At 45.5% G+C, this 16,409-nt stretch overlaps 1 protein-coding gene across 2 annotated transcripts in view; it reads left to right on the forward strand.

Annotated features, from left to right (window-relative positions):
• The window catches only part of CAMTA2 (calmodulin binding transcription activator 2), a 109,266-nt gene that overhangs the window by 7,068 nt on the left and 85,789 nt on the right, over positions 1–16,409 (forward strand). For both annotated transcript variants that reach the window (XM_073583679.1, XM_073583680.1), the window contains exon 2: positions 15,271–15,369. In XM_073583679.1, the coding sequence (XP_073439780.1) occupies positions 15,333–15,369 (37 nt within the window). In that variant the 5' untranslated portion in view covers positions 15,271–15,332. The remainder of the gene's footprint in view (positions 1–15,270; positions 15,370–16,409) is intronic.

Raw genomic sequence — 16,409 nt, forward strand, 5'->3', positions numbered from 1 at the left:
TTCGCGCGCCGACAGGCGCGCGGTTTTTCCGATTTCCTCTTTTCAGCTGCAACGGCCAAAACCCAGTGATCGTTGAGCTCGCGGAGACTCTTCACTTATCCCAGAAGGCACTGGGAATATGCAAATGATCTCCTCAAGACTCTTCCCCTGGTTTTCCGATTTCCTCTTTTCAGCTGCAACGGCCAAAACCCAGTGATCGTTGAGCTCGCGGAGACTCTTCACTTATCCCAGAAGGCACTGGGAATATGCAAATGATCTCCTCAAGACTCTTCCCCTGGTTTTCCGATTTCCTCTTTTCAGCTGCAACGGCCAAAACCCAGTGATCGTTGAGCTCGCGGAGACTCTTCACTTATCCCAGAAGGCACTGGGAATATGCAAATGATCTCCTCAAGACTCTTCCCCTGGTTTTCCGATTTCCTCTTTTCAGCTGCAACGGCCAAAACCCAGTGATCGTTGAGCTCGCGGAGACTCTTCACTTATCCCAGAAGGCACTGGGAATATGCAAATGATCTCCTCAAGACTCTTCCCCTGGTTTTCCGATTTCCTCTTTTCAGCTGCAACGGCCAAAACCCAGTGATCGTTGAGCTCGCGGAGACTCTTCACTTATCCCAGAAGGCACTGGGAATATGCAAATGATCTCCTCAAGACTCTTCCCCTGGTTTTCCGATTTCCTCTTTTCAGCTGCAACGGCCAAAACCCAGTGATCGTTGAGCTCGCGGAGACTCTTCACTTATCCCAGAAGGCACTGGGAATATGCAAATGATCTCCTCAAGACTCTTCCCCTGGTTTTCCGATTTCCTCTTTTCAGCTGCAACGGCCAAAACCCAGTGATCGTTGAGCTCGCGGAGACTCTTCACTTATCCCAGAAGGCACTGGGAATATGCAAATGATCTCCTCAAGACTCTTCCCCTGGTTTTCCGATTTCCTCTTTTCAGCTGCAACGGCCAAAACCCAGTGATCGTTGAGCTCGCGGAGACTCTTCACTTATCCCAGAAGGCACTGGGAATATGCAAATGATCTCCTCAAGACTCTTCCCCTGGTTTTCCGATTTCCTCTTTTCAGCTGCAACGGCCAAAACCCAGTGATCGTTGAGCTCGCGGAGACTCTTCACTTATCCCAGAAGGCACTGGGAATATGCAAATGATCTCCTCAAGACTCTTCCCCTGGTTTTCCGATTTCCTCTTTTCAGCTGCAACGGCCAAAACCCAGTGATCGTTGAGCTCGCGGAGACTCTTCACTTATCCCAGAAGGCACTGGGAATATGCAAATGATCTCCTCAAGACTCTTCCCCTGGTTTTCCGATTTCCTCTTTTCAGCTGCAACGGCCAAAACCCAGTGATCGTTGAGCTCGCGGAGACTCTTCACTTATCCCAGAAGGCACTGGGAATATGCAAATGATCTCCTCAAGACTCTTCCCCTGGTTTTCCGATTTCCTCTTTTCAGCTGCAACGGCCAAAACCCAGTGATCGTTGAGCTCGCGGAGACTCTTCAGTGGGGTTCAGGTCTGTAGTTTTGAGCTCAACGATCACTGGGTTTTGGCCGTTGCAGCTGAAAAGAGGAAATCGGAAAACCAGGGGAAGAGTCTTGAGGAGATCATTTGCATATTCCCAGTGCCTTCTGGGATAAGTGAAGAGTCTCCGCGAGCTCAACGATCACTGGGTTTTGGCCGTTGCAGCTGAAAAGAGGAAATCGGAAAACCAGGGGAAGAGTCTTGAGGAGATCATTTGCATATTCCCAGTGCCTTCTGGGATAAGTGAAGAGTCTCCGCGAGCTCAACGATCACTGGGTTTTGGCCGTTGCAGCTGAAAAGAGGAAATCGGAAAACCAGGGGAAGAGTCTTGAGGAGATCATTTGCATATTCCCAGTGCCTTCTGGGATAAGTGAAGAGTCTCCGCGAGCTCAACGATCACTGGGTTTTGGCCGTTGCAGCTGAAAAGAGGAAATCGGAAAACCAGGGGAAGAGTCTTGAGGAGATCATTTGCATATTCCCAGTGCCTTCTGGGATAAGTGAAGAGTCTCCGCGAGCTCAACGATCACTGGGTTTTGGCCGTTGCAGCTGAAAAGAGGAAATCGGAAAAACCGCGCGCCTGTCGGCGCGCGAATTTGGGCTCATCTTTCATCGTTTTTAAGAAATCTCAAGATGGAAGAGGCCAGGAGCCATTTGGTGAGCTGCATTTCTTGCTACATGTTCACAGACTTACCAGTGGAAAAGCCAAACTTCACATGCCACAAATGCAAGCTTGTGTCCCTGTTGGAGGAAAAGTTGCAAAATTTCGAAGAGAGGTTAGCTACGTTGAAGATCATTAAGGAAGGTGAAGAGTTCTTGGACAGAGCAGAATTATCTCTTCATGTTACAGAAAGAGAAGAAATTCGAAGTGCACCTGAAGAAACAGAGGAATGGAGACATGTGACCCAGAGAAGCAGGAGGATCAGGAGGCAGTCAGCACCCATACTGCTCAGAAACCAGTACCAGGCTCTCACGCAGGAAAACAATGAAGAAATACATCAGGATAAGACTTTGCCAACAAGCAGCAACCTTGTACGCCTTCAGAGTCTTCCTGGATGGAGAAAGAAAAATGTTGTGAAGAAGAAACGGAGAGTGGTGGTCATGGGGGATTCCCTGTTGAGAGGAACAGAGGCCGCTATCTGCAGACCGGATATAACTTCAAGAGAAATGTGCTGTCTTCCAGGTGCAAAAATTAAAGATGTGTCTGACAGGATATCAGGACTCTTCAGACCTACAGATGACTACCCATTCCTGCTACTACATGTGGGGACAAATGACACTGCAAGAAACGACCTGGAAACCATCTGCAGAGACTTTGAAGACTTAGGCAAGAAAGTGAAAGAACTGGGAGCGCAGGTGGTCTTCTCTTCCATCCTCCCAGTGGATGGCCATGGAACAAGGAGGTGGAATAAGATTCTGCAGGTGAACAACTGGCTACGTCGATGGTGCCGTCAGCAACGATTTGGATTTCTGGATCACGGAGTGAACTACTTATACGATGGACTACTTGCTAGAGATGGGGTGCACCTTACAAAGACTGGAAAGCATGTATTTGGAAGTCGCCTTGCTACACTTGTAAGGAGAGCTTTAAACTAGAACAACATGGGAAGGGAAGCAAAAGACCAGAAAAAGCCATACACCTGACAAATGCTATTGAGAACTCTGCTATTAGAAGTGGAAAGGAAGAACAAAGACGAAAGAATCTAATTAATAAAAATATTGGAGAAAGAGAAACCAATCACAAACTAAAATGTTTCTATACTAATGCACAAAGCATGGGCAACAAACAAGGAGAATTGGAACTACTAACACAGGAAAAGAAATATGATGTCATTGGAATCACTGAAACTTGGTGGGACAATACACATGATTGGAATACAAGACTAGAAGGATACAACTTTTTTGCAAGAAACAGACTTGATAAACGAGGAGGGGGTGTCGCATTGTATGTTAGAAACGCGTATATCTGCACAGAGATTGAAGCTTCAGAGACTGGGAGTTCTGTGGAAACTGTTTGGGTAAGAATACAAGGACAGAACAATGGAAAGGACACCATTGTAGGCATTTACTACAGGCCGCCTGTGCAAGCTGAAGCTATGGATGAACTCTTTATGCATCAAATGGCCAAGTTCTCCAAAAAATATGACATAGTTGTCATGGGAGATTTCAACTATCCAGACATTTGTTGGGAATCTCTCTCAGGCAAAACTAACAGGTCAAGGAAATTCTTATCCTCTCTTGCTGACAACTTTATCTTCCAAAAGGTAAGGGAGAAAACAAGGGGAACTGCTACCTTGGATCTAATCCTTATAAACAGGGAGGAAATGGTTGAGGAGGTACAAGTGGCTGGGACCCTAGGAGGTAGCGACCATGCTATTTTAGAATTTTGGATAACTAGAGGCGGAAGACCTGTGAAGACTCAGACGTCAAGGTTAGATTTCAGAAAGGCAGATTTTAAGGGATTCAGAAAGAGAATTGGAGGGATCCAATGGCTGGATATCCTTAAAGACAAAAATGTCCAGGAAGGATGGGAAATCTTGAAAAATGAAATTCTCAAAGCACAGTTGTTAACAATTCCGAAAAGAGGGAAGAATAGGAAGCAGTTAAGGAAACCAGGATGGATGAACACAGAACTTAAGCACATGCTAAAAAGGAAGAAAAAAATGTTTATAAAATGGAAAGAGGGAGGCATATCTAAAGAAGAATATAATGCTGTCTGCAGAACCTGCAGGGCACAAATCAGATTAGCTAAAGCTGAAAATGAATTGAGGCTTGCAAGAGATGTCAAAAGCAATAATAAAGGATTTTGGGGATATGTCAAAAGTAAAAGAAAAGTCAAAGATGCTATAGGATTTTTACAGGATGAAAATGATGAAATGGTAAGACAGGATGTTGAGAAGGCTGAACTTTTAAATTCCTATTTTGCATCTGTTTTCTCTCAGAAAGGAAATGTAACATCAACTGTTATTCACTGTCCTATTAAGGGAATAGAAGAATCCAGGATATCTATAAACAGAAAGATAGTGAGGAAACACTTAGCTAGCCTAAATGAATTCAAGTCTCCAGGTCCAGATGAATTACACCCCAGAGTACTGAAGGAGATAGCAGAAGAAATTTTTGAACCCCTCTCTATAATCTTTGAAAATTCTTGGAGAACAGGAGAAGTGCCAGAAGACTGGAGAAGAGCAAATGTTGTTCCTATCTTCAAAAAGGGGAAGAAGGTGGACCCAGGTAACTATAGGCCGGTGAGTCTGACTTCTATACCAGGAAAGATCTTTGAACAAATTATTAAACAACATGTATGTCAATACCTGGATAAGAATGAAGTGATTAAACAGAGTCAGCATGGGTTTGTAACTAATAAGTCATGTCAGACTAACTTAATTTCCTTCTATGACGGTATCACTGATTGGGTGGATCAAGGAAATGCTGTAGATATAGTATATCTTGACTTCAGCAAAGCATTTGACAAAGTCTCTCATACAATCCTTATTGAAAAAATGACTAAGTATGGAATGGACAAGGCAACTGTTAGGTGGATTCATAACTGGCTTAGTGATCAGACCCAAAGAGTGGTCGTAAATGGCTGCACATCCAGTTGGAAGAATGTCTCAAGTGGGGTACCACAGGGCTCTGTCCTGGGCCCTGTATTGTTCAACATCTTTATCAACGATTTAGATGAAGGAATTGAGGGTAAACTGATTAAATTTGCTGATGACACAAAGCTAGGAGGGATAGCTAATACTAGAGAAGAGAGAGAGAGGATTCAAAAAGATTTAAATAAACTGGAGAAGTGGGCAGCAACTAACAGAATGGTTTTTAACAGGGAGAAATGCAAAGTACTACATCTGGGCAATAAAAATGGAAAAAGCATATATAGAATGGGAGGAATAGGGCTAAGTGACAGCACATGTGAAAAAGACTTGGGTATACTAATAGATCACAGACTGAATATGAGTCAACAGTGTGATGCAGCAGCAAAAAAGGCAAATGCAATTCTAGGATGTATTAACAGAAGCATACAGTCTAGATCACGTGAAGTCATTATTTCCCTCTACTCCTCTTTGGTCAGACCTCATCTGGAATATTGTGTCCAATTTTGGGCACCACATTTTAAAAAAGACATCAACAAACTGGAGCAAGTTCAGAAAAGAGCGACCAGAATGGTGACCGGTCTGCAAACCCTGTCTTATGAGGAAAGGTTGCAGGATTTGGGAATGTTTAGTTTGCAAAAGAGAAGACTGAGAGGAGACTTAATAGCTGTCTACAAATATCTTAAGGGCTGTCACATTGTAGAAGGATCAACTTTATTCTCATTTGCACAAGGAAAGACTAGAAGCAATGGGATGAAGCTGAATGGGAGGAGACACAGATTAGATATTAGAAAAAACTTTTTGACAGTTAGAGTGATCAATGAGTGGAACAGGCTGCCACGAGAAGTGGTGAGTTCTCCTTCAATGGAAGTCTTCAAACAGAGGCTGGACAGACATCTGACTGGGATGATTTAGCGAATCCTGCTTTGAGCAGGGGGTTGGACCAGATGGCCCAGGAGGTCCCTTCCAACTCTACAATTCTATGATTCTATGAGAGATCTAAAAATGGCAGTTTGGAGAAGGCACCCTTCTAATATCAGGGACCTGGAGCAGTTTGCCAAAGAAGAATGGTCTAAAATTCCAGCAGAGCATTGTAAGAAACTCATTGATGGTTACCGGAAGCGGTTGGTCGCAGTTATTTTGGCTAAAGGTTGTGTTACCAAATATTAGCCTGAGGGTGCCAATACTTTTGTCCGGCCCATTTTTGGAGTTTTGTGTGAAATGATCAATGTTTTGCTTTTTGCTTCATTCTCTTTTGTGGTTTTTCATTTAAGACAAATTAATTGAAGATAATACCAAAGAATTTGTGTTTGCAATCATTTCAGGAAGAAACTGAATATTATCTGACAGAATTGCAGGGGTGTCAATACTTTTGGCCATGACTGTAGGACAACATTGGATCATTTACAGATCCACAATAAACTTCTGGAGTGAGTTTGCTGCACTGAAAGTAAAGGGGCTGAATAATATTGCACGCCCCACTTTTCAGTTTTTGACTTTCCACAAAAATGTAAAATAACCAAAAAATTTTGTTCAACTTCACAATTGTGTCCCACTTGTTGCTGATTCTTCACCAAAAATTTAAATTTGGTATCTTTATGTTTGAAGCATGATATGTGGGAAAAGGTTGAAAAGTTCCAGGGGGCCGAATACTTTTTGCAAGGCACTGTATGTGTGTGTGTGTATATACAGTGGGTACGGAAAGTATTCAGACCCCTTTAAATTTTTCACTTTTTGTTTCATTGCAGACATTTGGAAGATTCAAAAAGTTCATTTTTTCCTCATTACTCTGCACCCCATCTTGACTTTGAAAAAACAGAAATGTAGAAATTTTTGCAAATGTATTTAAGAAAAATTGAAATCTCCCATGGTCATAATTATTTAGCCCCTTTGCTCAGTATTGAGTAGAAGCACCTTTTTTAGCTAGTGCAGCCATGAGTCGTCTTGGGAATGATGCCACAAGTTTTTCACCCCTGTATTTGGGGATCCTCGGCCATTCTTCCTTGCAGATCCTCTCCGGTTCCGTCAGGTTGGATGGTGAACGTTGGTGGACAGCCATTTTCAGGTCTCTTCAGAGATGCTCCATTGGGTTTAGGTCAGGGCTGTGGCTGGGCCAGTCAGGACTGGTCACAGAGTTGTACTGAAGCCACTCCTCTGTTATTTTAGCTGTGTGCTTAGGGTCATTGTCTTGTTGGAAGGTGAACCTTCGGCCAAGTCTGAGGTCCAGAGCACTCTGGAAGAGGTTTTCATCCAGGATATCTCTGTACTTGGCCGCATTTATGTTTCCTTCAATTGCAACCAGTCGTCCTGTCCCTGTAGCTGAAAAACACCCCATAGCATGATGCTGCCACCACCATGTTTCACTGTTGGGATTGTATTGGGCAGGTGATGAGCAGTGCCTGGTTTTCTCCACACATACCGCTTAGAATTATCACCAAAAAGTTGTATCTTCATCTCATCAGACCAGAGAATCTTATTTCTCATAGTCTGGGAGTCCTTCATGTGTTTTTTAGCAAACTCTATGTGGGCTTTCTTATGTCTGGCACTGAGGAGAGGCTTCCATGGTGCCACTCTGCCATAAATGCCTGACTGGTGGAGGGCTGCAGTGATAGTTGACTTTGTGGAATTTTCTCCCATCTCCCTACTGCATCTGTGGAGTTCAGCCACAGTGATCTTGGGGTTCTTCTTTACCTCTCTCACCAAGGCTATTCTCCCACGATTACTCAGGCTGGACGGCCAGGTCTAGGAAGACTTGATTGTTCCAAACTTCTTCCATTTAACCCCTTCACAACATGCACCGTACTAGCACTGCGCATGTCGTGTCTCCCCCTTTCATGTGGGCTCCAGTGTTGAGCACACATCTTTCCCGGGATATGTCAGCTGTTTTGAACAGCTGACATGTGGCCGCAATAGCCGCGGGTGGAATCGCGATCCATCCACTGCTATTAAACCATTAAATGCCGCTGTCAAACTCTGACTGCGGCATCTAACGCGTGCTTCTGGCCATTGGGCCGGAGATTCCCCCCCCCCCCCCCCCGTCACGTGATCGCGGGTCACCGGTTCGTTGACATTACAACCAGAGGTCTCCTGAAGACCTCTATATTGTCAGTGCCAGCTTGCTGTGAGCGCCGCCCGGTGGTCGGGGCTCATAGCAAGTGAGTAATTCTGCTATATAGAGGCGATCTGATCATCGCCTCTATGTAGCAGAGCCGAACAGGTTATGGCAACTTCTGGTGTCCCATGGAGACTATTAAGCCATGCCAAAAGTTAAAAAAAAAAAAATCTGTCCGTCCTCTATATACAGCATATACCACGTCTGTATACTTCTTTTTTTTTTTTTATATGTGTGTGTATAGTATAGAATCATAGAATGGTAGAGTTGGAAGGGACCTCCAGGGTCATCAGGTCCAACCCCCTGCACAATGCAGGATTCACTAAATAGTCCCAGACAGATGTCTGTCCAGCCTCTGTTTGAAGACTTCCATTGAAGGAGAAGTCGCCACTTCTCGTGGCCGCCTGTTCCACTCATTGATCACCCTTACTGTCAAAACGTTTTTTCTAATGTCTAATCTGTGTCTCCTCCCATTCAGTTTCATTCCATTGCTTCTAGTCTTTTCTTGTGCAAATGAAAATGAAGATGATCCTTCTGCAATGTGACAGCCCTTGAGATATTATATCATTTTATTAGGTCACTAAGTCCCGGACTGGAGTATGGGACATCCTTTCCCACCCAGGCTCGTTTAGTTGTTCCTAAATCCCGGACCCAAAATCCGGTCGAAATAACCATCTCAATAACACATACCTGCAATCTAGGACCTTACGTCCTTCTTTCTTGCATACCTCCCCCACCCAGAGCCGGGGATGGGAACCATCTGCCTAATACACAGTGAACCCTTGACAGAGCGTCTGCATTTCCATGTAGTTTAACGGTCAGTGCTATATAATGGAGGAATTTTTCTCCGAAGGGGAAAGCGGTCTACCACGTAGACTCTGATTTTCCTCCCCACTGATCTCCAGGGACATGACCTGTCCTAGCCCGACATCCAACACCTCTGTCTGGACTATGAACTCTTTGGAAAAGTCCGACAGAAGTGAAGTCCAGTGTAAGTTTCTGCAATGCCCTCTCAGCCTCTGGAGAATTACTGATTGTGCCCTTTAGGAGATTGATTAGAGATGGTGCTAATACGGCAAAATGAGGGAAAAACCTCCTGTTACAGCCTAAAATTGCTATCAATGCTCTGACGTGTTTTTTCATGAGGGGGCAAGGCCTGCTTTGTATCACCTTCCCGGTGGACTTTAAGAATCCCATAAGGCCTTAAATTGTCAAGGGGGATATCACGACAGTGAGGGGCCAGAAGATTGTGTCGTCTGGTTTCATGAACTTCTGCATTGGTTAGTACTTCACCACCTTATTACAGAGTGAAGGTTTTTTTTTTTTCTTCTGGCAATGTAAGGTTTAATCTGTTAGGTCGAAGCTCATGGACCTTTCCTACCTGTATTATCTCAGCTGTTCTGTGTTGAACGTTCCCCTCTGATATATAGGCTCGCCTCTGGCACTTAGGAATTGCCAGTGTTAGTTCTTACTGCCTGGTTAGGAGTTGCAGGTGTTTTTCATGATTGGAGATTGTTCAGGAGATTGGTGCTTTGAATTTGGTCTTTGTGCACATCTTCATCATTACCTACTTGATTTCTCCTTCCTTAAACTCCCCTGTGTCCCACTCTGTTTGAGTGTATTTTGTATGATTGTAGTTTTCATTTATCCCTGTACGTCTTCCCTTGTTTGTCTGGTTAGAGTTATCCTATACACTTCAGCTTCTCACTACCCTGTGTGTGGGAGGGGACAGATAAGGGTTCATATGGGAGCATAGCAGGGTACAAGAACCCAGTGTCTCCACCTTCAAAAGGAATTCAGGAAAAAGGGATAGACAAGGGCGCTCCTAGTTCTAGAGACATGGTTAGCGCTCATAGTCCCAATGCCATTGTGACAGTGAGTATCTCATGCTCATTGACCCAATTGAGACCTCCCAGAACATGGCCCTTTTTGGGTCACAATTTTACACCCTCAATGTTGGCTTCTGACTGCCCAATGAGCAAGGGGTTTCAAGCAGGTCCCATCCTTCCAGGGTTTTAGTAGGTTACCATAATGTGTCGAGTAGGTCTCCTTTTTCCTTGGTCGGTATGCTTTATAGTTGACCTCTTCGACCTTTTCCACCACCTTTCTTTTATAGAGTTCCTGCCACTTGATACGGAACTTGCTATCCCCTGTGGGCACTAACACAAATACCTGATCCCCAGGCTTAACTTGTCTCACTCCAGCCAAACTATTATACTCCCAATATTTTTGCTGTTTGACCTTGAGGAGGCGCTCTTTTTTTTGGCCCTTCAATTTGGTCCTTCTACACAACCGATTATCACTCATGGCAAAATATGGCTTGAGGAACATCGTTCAGCCCCGTTAGATTTTCCAGGGCACTATTTAACATTAAGTACCTCAGTTGGGCAGTCCCATAGCTGCCCTAGGAAATCTCCACGGTTGTCCTGGGACTCCTCCACGGTTGTCCTGGGACTCCTCCACGGTTGCCCGGGGACTCCTCCACGGTTGTCCGTGGACAACTGTGGAGGAGTCCCGGAACTTCCCCGAGTCCGGGACGTTGGCTTCAGCGGATACTTCCTCATTCTCTGCTCTAGCCAGTACAGTGAAATTCATCATTTACATCGTGTGACCTTGTTAACATAGCAACTCCTGATGGTTTACAGGACTACCGGGTTCTACAACTTCAGCTCATAAGTCCCAGAACCACAGAAAATCTCTACAGATAACAATAGAATGCAACAAGTCCTCGACAATTCCTACTTGGTGGACATGGATCCACAGTCTGTGCGCATGTCCACCTGGGCCATGGGTTAGTTCTTCACATCTCCATGAATTCGACTTCCCCACCCTCTTCCCAGGGATTAGCAGATGCGGAAGTGTGGCCCTGACCAGTGTTGTCAAAGTCGAGGAGCCCAGATACAGTCGCACCTTTTACCGTCACCTGGCACAGCTGAGGTCCCTCACCTGGGTGTGTTACGGCACATGGGATGTGTGAAAATTGAGAAGTGTCAGCTTATGGAGCAATCTATTGGTCCTGAGACCAATAGACAATGGGCTGCCATATGACCTGGGGCATGATACTGCCAACCGACAACGGTACGAGATATACCCCTTGAAACTGTCCCCTCCTAAGTTTTTAGACGCCCCTAAGACATAGCCTTGGACTCCTCCTTTTGGGTTTCCCAGAAACATGACCTCAGGCTCCCTCTATTGCTCAGGGAGTTCTCCTTGACAGGGTGTCTTTCCACGAGGCTCGCAAGATCCTCCGCATTCTGGGGCTCTCCTTGGACAACCCAGCTTTGTACGGGCTTAGGTAGTGTGTCCACCATCGCTATTTCCTCCATCTGTGCTGGAGGTCAGGTCTTGGGCTGTACCCATATTTGCACCAGGTGTAACAGATTGAACATTTTGGACTTGGGAGGCTTGTTCCTGTAGTAGCCCCAGAGGTGCACATGTTTCGCCCTAGGTGGCACCAAAACATGCTATAATCTCTGCTTTCAGTTTGTCATACTCTTTGGCATTCTGCAGGCCAAGGTCGTAGTATGCTTACTGCTCTTCCCCAATAAGGTATGGAGCTAGGACCACTGTCCATTGCTCTGCGGGCAGTTTCTCCCAGTTTCAAAGATGCTCAGGAAAGCTTCGACGTCGTCCTCCAGAGTCATTTTCTGCAAGACCTCCCATATTGTTCGCCTCATGCGATTACCTCACTTTAGCTGGCGGGGGAGGTGCCATCTCTCTGAGCCAGCCAGTTTCTATCAGAAGAGCCATCTGATGCTGCTGACGAAACTGCTGGACTATGAGTTTCTTGGCTTCTTGTTGGGCTGCTGAAAATTGGCTTGGACCAAGTTTTTAACAAGCTCCTCCTTGCTTTCAGACTGTTTACAATCCTGTAGCTGCCGCTACGCAGGCACTCAGTCTTTACACTGCAATCACTGTGCTCCCTGGGACTTAATGCCCAACACCAATTGTAGAGGTTCACTCTCTTGTGGTCACTCGGAACCTGAAGTGTTATGAATGGGTCACCGAGGAGGATGGCAGGAACAGGCTAAGCTACCAGGAAGCCAGAGAGGTTGGTAACTCAGCGAATTGCAGACCCCTGATCCTAACAACACAACTAGAAGCAGCCGTGGAGCGTTCCTACGATGCCCTAGACGCCTCGGCACAGCCGGAGAACTAACTAAGCCTAAAGGCAGAAAGGGGAAATCTAAACTGCCCCGGAGCAGATCCCCAAAGGAACAGCGAGCCCCCAAACATATATTGTCGATGAGACCAGATGAAACAGAAACATAGGCAGAAAATACTGAGCAAATGATGGGGCCCAAACTGTCTAAACAGGACAGGACAGAAAAGATACTGTCTGCAATCACGCAAAAACCCTGAAAAATCCAACACATCTGATATACAAAAAACCTGAGACCACACAACCTCACCCCTGCTAGATCAGCACTCTGGTGTGAACTGGAAGCAAAGCAAAAGATACTAATATAACAGGGGAATGAACAAACTAACACAAGCTGTAACATATGGAGCGGGGCCCAGCGCTGCCCCCAGCAGGGAGTACGCTGAACCCTAGCAACAAAGCAAGAAAAGGCACAACCAAATTAGATGCAAAGGATTAGCAAAAGAATCACTTAACTGAACCATGCAGATCAGGCAGGAAACTGAAGAGCTCAAAATGCACAAGGAGGAAATCGCCAGCAAGCATTAAGGGAAGCCTGCTCGCTTATATGCTCCCAGCCAGTAATCCCAGATTGCCAATCATCATCACTGGCTAGCTCCACTACTCCCAGTAACCACCAGAGGGAGCTCCAGCTCAGAAGTCTAAGCACGGGAATTCACAACACTGAAGCCTTTGGGTTTTTAAATAAAAAAAATAGAATAATGTTTATTTTTTACTGGATGAACAGCGCCGGAAGCAAAACCATAAACATGGTTTTGTCCAGTCACTAACTAAACAGTACAGACCCTAGTTACTCGTACATGGCTGAGCTAGTTCCAGTTTGGTCATACTCAATAGCAACTGTCCATAGCAATCACTGATGCCTGCAGTTCTGTGCAGTTCTGTGCAGACTCTTCTCAGAGAGACTCTCACTGATGTCTCCCTAGTTCCAACACAGCGCACTCTGCTCAGCTTCCCGCAGGTGACTGGCCAGTGAGCACATGGCCTGGTTCTAGCCATAGCTATCCAGACGCTGTTAATCAGGACCTGTAGTGCTGGGATTTAACTCTAGCCTTCTGCAGTCTTTTGGGTTCTGTCTTTCCAGCTTTGCCCATCTAGAGGTGATATTTTGCCCCTTCCTCTTTGCACACTTGCTCTCACTCAGTGACATTGGATGAAGTGGTCTGTGATCAACAATTTTCACGTCTTCTCACAGATTCTCTGTGATTTGGATCTGGACGGTGACTTGACCGTTCACAGACATGAATATGCTCTGATCTACACCCACCATTGTAGCTCTGGCATGATGTTTAGGGTCATTGTCTTGCTTTAAGGTGAACCTACGCCCCAGTCTCAGGTTTTCTGCAACTTCCAACAAGTTTTCCTCCAGGATTGCCCTGTATTTAGCTCCATCTGGTTTCCTGTAACCACTGACCAGCTTCCCTGCCCCTGCGGAAAAAAGCCTCCCCACAGCAGAATGCTGCCACCACCATGTGTGACTGTGGGGATGTTGTTTTCAGGGTGATGGACTGTGCTAGTCTTCTGTGACAGTGTTTTTTTGCTTTTATCCTAAAACTTCTGCTTTGGTGTCATCTGACCAGCATTCCTTTTTTCACATGCTCACGGTGACCCTTACACATGGGATTTCTTATGGCTTTCAAAAATTGTTTTTTTTTTTTTTTTTTTTTTTTAAAGGTCAAATTTGTAGAGTACACGACTAATAGTTGTCCTGTGCACAGATTACCCCCCCCCTTTGCTGTGGATCTCTGGGTTATAGGAAGTTTCGTCCCCAGCAATTTGCCCTCAGCAGTTCGCCACCACACATTTCACCCCTATCAGCCAAATGCTGGGGATGAAATGTGCGGGGGCGAAATGTACCTGGGGGCGAACTGCTGGAGGTGAAACATCCAAATCCCAGATCTCTGTACCTCCTCCAGTGACCAGGTTCCTCTTGGATACTTCTCTCATTTGTGCTCTTCTTTCTTGGGAGGTCAGGTTACGTGGACTTGTCTTGAGATGTTTGCGGTTGGGCCATGCTCCTTCCATCTTTGGATGATGGCTTGATGCTCCGTGAGATGTTCAGAGCTTGGGCTATTATTTCTAACCTAACCCTGCTTTCTTCCTCTCCCCCACTTTATCCCTGACCTGTCTGGTTGGCTCCTTGGTTTTCATGATGCAGGTTGATCCCTGATGTTCTCACACAAACCTCTGAGGCATTCACAGAACATTGGAGATATACTGAAGAGAAATCACACCCAGGGGGACGCAGTGTACTAATGATGGGGGCTGAATACTAATGCAACTTCTCAATTCTCAGATATATAATAATTAGTAAACCCTGCATCATTCTCTTTACATATTCCAAATACTTGTTACTTTCTTGTATCACAGAAAAACCCAATAAACAGATTTTAAGTTTGTGTGTAACGTTTAAAATGTAGAAAAATTCCCAGAGTGTGATGACTTTAGCAAGGCATTGTATATAGCATATACCAGGTCTCCATACTCTGTTTATTTTGACTGTGGCTGTCCTCTATCGGGGTTGTGGGGGTCTTGCTGACGGAGTCTGAGGGCACACCGGTCATTACTGGTGCCCTTCACTGACTTCGGGGGGCTCAGTCATCGCTGACATTGCCTCTTATCTCCTGGCTGTGGATGAGGGTGAAGGTTGCTGCATTTATTACCCGGATTATCAGCGCCGTGTCCTTTACACCCGTGTGACACTCCATGTTGTGCACAGGTGCATGCTGGGTACTCCGTGGAGGGTGTTGGCCCGGACGTCCGCTCTTACCTGTAATCTCCATCTCGCATGTCCGTGTCCATTCATTCCCTGACCACAGAAGTCCACCCGATGGACACCAGGAGATAACCGCTGTCTCCTCACTCTCCTAATCCCTTCTGTCTTCTTGTGTTCCAGAGAACAGTAAATCCAGACGCCCCCGAGCCTAACGTGTTCTCCTCCCCGGAGATGTTCCACTAATGGCCATGAATAGCAAGGAGGGCGCCGAGGTCTCAGGTAAGATTTTATGTGAGATTATACCCCGTACCGGGGTCTAAAGTGAGATTATATGTGGGATTATACCCTGTACTGAGGTCTCAGGTGAGATTATACCCTGTATCGGGGTCTGAGATGAGATTATACACTGTATTGAGGTCTAAAGTGAGATTATATGTGAGATTATACCCTGTATCGGGGTCTGAGATGAGATTATACACTGTATTGAGGTCTAAAGTGAGATTATATGTGAGATTATACCCTGTATCGGGGTCTGAGATGAGATTATACACTGTATTGAGGTTTAAAGTGAGATTATATGTGAGATTATACCCTGTACTGAGTTCTCATAAGATTATGCCCTGTATCAGGGTCTCGGGTGAGATTATACCCTGTATCCTGGGTTTCGGGTGGGAATATACTCAGTATCGGGTGAGATTATATCCTGGGTCTAAGGTGAGATTATACCCTGTATCCTTGGTCTCGGATGAGAATATATCCTTTATCGGGGTCTCAGGTGAGAGTATATCCTGTATCCTGCATCTCGGGTGGGAATATACCCTGTATCGGGTGAGATTATGTCCTGGGTCTCGGGTGGGAATATACCCTGTATCGGGTGAGATTATAGCCTGTATCGGGGTCTCAGGTAAGATTATATTATGTATCCTTGGTCTTGAGTGAGAATATACTCTGTATCGGGGTATCAGGTGAGTTTATATCCTGTATCGGGGTTTCAGGTGAGATTATACCCTATATTAGGGTCTAGGGTGAGAATATACTCTGTATCGGGGTCTCGGGGTGAGAATATATACTGTATCCTGGGTCTCTGATGAGATTTTACCCTATATCGGGGTCTTGGGTGAGATTATACCCTGTCGCTGGTGAGATTATACCCTGTATCCTGGGTCTCGGGTGAAAATATACCCTGTGTCTTGGGTCTCAGATGAGATTATACCCTGTATCGGGGTTTCGGGTGAGAATATACCCTGTATCGGGGTCTCTGGTGAGATTGTATCCTGGGTCTCGGGTGGTAATATACTCTGTATCGGGTGAGGTTATAT

The sequence above is a fragment of the Dendrobates tinctorius genome, unplaced genomic scaffold (genome assembly GCF_039654945.1).
Source record: "Dendrobates tinctorius isolate UK_male_01 unplaced genomic scaffold, ASM3965494v1 ptg000080l, whole genome shotgun sequence".
Classification (NCBI taxonomy): domain Eukaryota; kingdom Metazoa; phylum Chordata; class Amphibia; order Anura; family Dendrobatidae; genus Dendrobates; species Dendrobates tinctorius.